Source organism: Oncorhynchus masou, chromosome 8 (genome assembly GCF_036934945.1).
Source record: "Oncorhynchus masou masou isolate Uvic2021 chromosome 8, UVic_Omas_1.1, whole genome shotgun sequence".
Lineage (NCBI taxonomy): Eukaryota > Metazoa > Chordata > Actinopteri > Salmoniformes > Salmonidae > Oncorhynchus > Oncorhynchus masou.
In genome coordinates, this window is record NC_088219.1 from 1,292,837 (window position 1) to 1,294,554 (window position 1,718).

Genomic DNA, 1,718 nt, shown 5'->3' on the forward strand with positions numbered 1-1,718 from the left:
GTCCCTGATTAGAGGGGAATCACCCACCTGGTGTCCCAGGTCTAAATCAGGCCCTGATTAGAGGGGAATCACCCACCTGGTGTCCCAGGTCTAAATCAGGCCCTGATTAGAGGGGAATCACCCACCTGGTGTCCCAGGTCTAAATCAGGCCCTGATTAGAGGGGAATCACCCACCTGGTGTCCCAGGTCTAAATCAGGCCCTGATTAGGGGGAATCACCCACCTGGTGTCCCAGGTCTAAATCAGGCCCTGATTAGAGGGGAATCACCCACCTGGTGTCCCAGGTCTAAATCAGGCCCTGATTAGAGGGGAATCACCCACCTGGTGTCCCAGGTCTAAATCAGGCCCTGATTAGAGGGGAATCACCCTCCTGGTGTCCCAGGTCTAAATCAGGCCCCGATTAGAGCAGAGGAATGAAAAACCAAACAGTGTAACTGGCTTTGAGGTCCAGAGTTAAATAGGAGGGATATAGAGGTTGTACTGTAACACCACTGCCATCTCCTTCTAAGGTCACACTGAGGAAACACTGAGGAGAAGTAGAGTGTTACCATGGTGACACGGTGGAGGGTTCCATGCTGAATCGTTCCAGATCATTCCAGAGCCCCTGAGTGGAGTCAGGTTCTCCTGATAACTCTTCCTGGATCTCTGTGACCGTCTGGGATGAAGAGGTTGCCCTGAGCAACACAGAGCTCACACAGGCACAGACAGGTTCGAGATGGAGTGAGACGGTCCTATTTCAACGAACCAAAGCACGACTCTGGCAGTGACATCACCACCACCATGCTCCAACCAACTGAAGCACATTGCTGAAGATTCAGAGGATGGAGGGAGGAGAGGGGAGGAGACAGAGGATGGAGGGAGGAGAGAGGAGGAGACAGAGGATGGAGAGAGGGGGAGGGAGGGAGGAGACAGAGGATGGAGACAGAGGATGGAGGGAGAAGAGAGGAGGAGACAGAGGATGGAGAGGGGAGAGGGGAGGAGACAGAAGATGGAGAGGGGAGAGGGGAGGAGACAGAGGATGGAGGGAGGAGAGGGGAGGAGACAGAAGATGGAGGGAGGAGAGAGGAGAAGAGAGAGAATTAGAGGAGGTGGTGGAGGGGTGTACGTGTGGCTCCTCCTGGTGTGTATGTTGCTGGGGGATGTCCTGGGCTGGGTGACCCCTGGAGTTCATGTTGGGGTCGAGGCTCAGGCCAATGAAAGGAGAGTCCTGGCTCACATTCCTGGTGACATCATCATAGGAGCGCTGTTCTCTGTTCACCACCAACCTCCTGCAGACAAGGTACACTGTGGTTTGGAGTGTGTGTGTGTTGGAGTGTGTGTGTGTGTGTGTTGGAGTGTGTGTATGTGACAGCGTGTCGTGTGTATGTCTGACGGACTGTGTGTGTGTGTGTGTTGGAGTGTGTTTATGTGATGTCATGTGTGTGTGTGTGTGTGTATTGGAGTGTGTGTATGTGACAGCGTGTCGTGTGTGTGTCTAACAGACTGTGTGTGTTGGAGTGTGTGTATGTGACGACGTGTGTGTGTGTGTGTGTGTGTATTGGAGTGTGTGTATGTGACGACGTGTCGTGTGTGTGTGTGTGTGTGTGTGTTGGAGTGTGTGTATGTGACGACGTGTGTGTGTGTGACGTAGTGTGTTTGTCTGTAATCCATAGGTCCATGAGCGTAAGTGTGGAGCTGTCAGAGAACAGTATGGTATCCAGCGTGTGGAGGCCATGATGC

At 53.1% G+C, this 1,718-nt stretch overlaps 1 protein-coding gene across 1 annotated transcript in view; it reads left to right on the forward strand.

The window, feature by feature from the left end:
- The first annotated feature begins 987 nt into the window (after positions 1-987).
- The window catches only part of grm5a (glutamate receptor, metabotropic 5a), a 101,116-nt gene continuing 100,385 nt past the window's right edge, over positions 988-1,718 (forward strand). Inside the window, 2 exon segments of the mRNA XM_064971066.1 lie at positions 988-1,278; positions 1,652-1,718. The exon segment at positions 1,652-1,718 is cut by the window's right edge and continues 67 nt beyond it. Coding sequence (XP_064827138.1) covers positions 988-1,278; positions 1,652-1,718 — 358 coding nt within the window.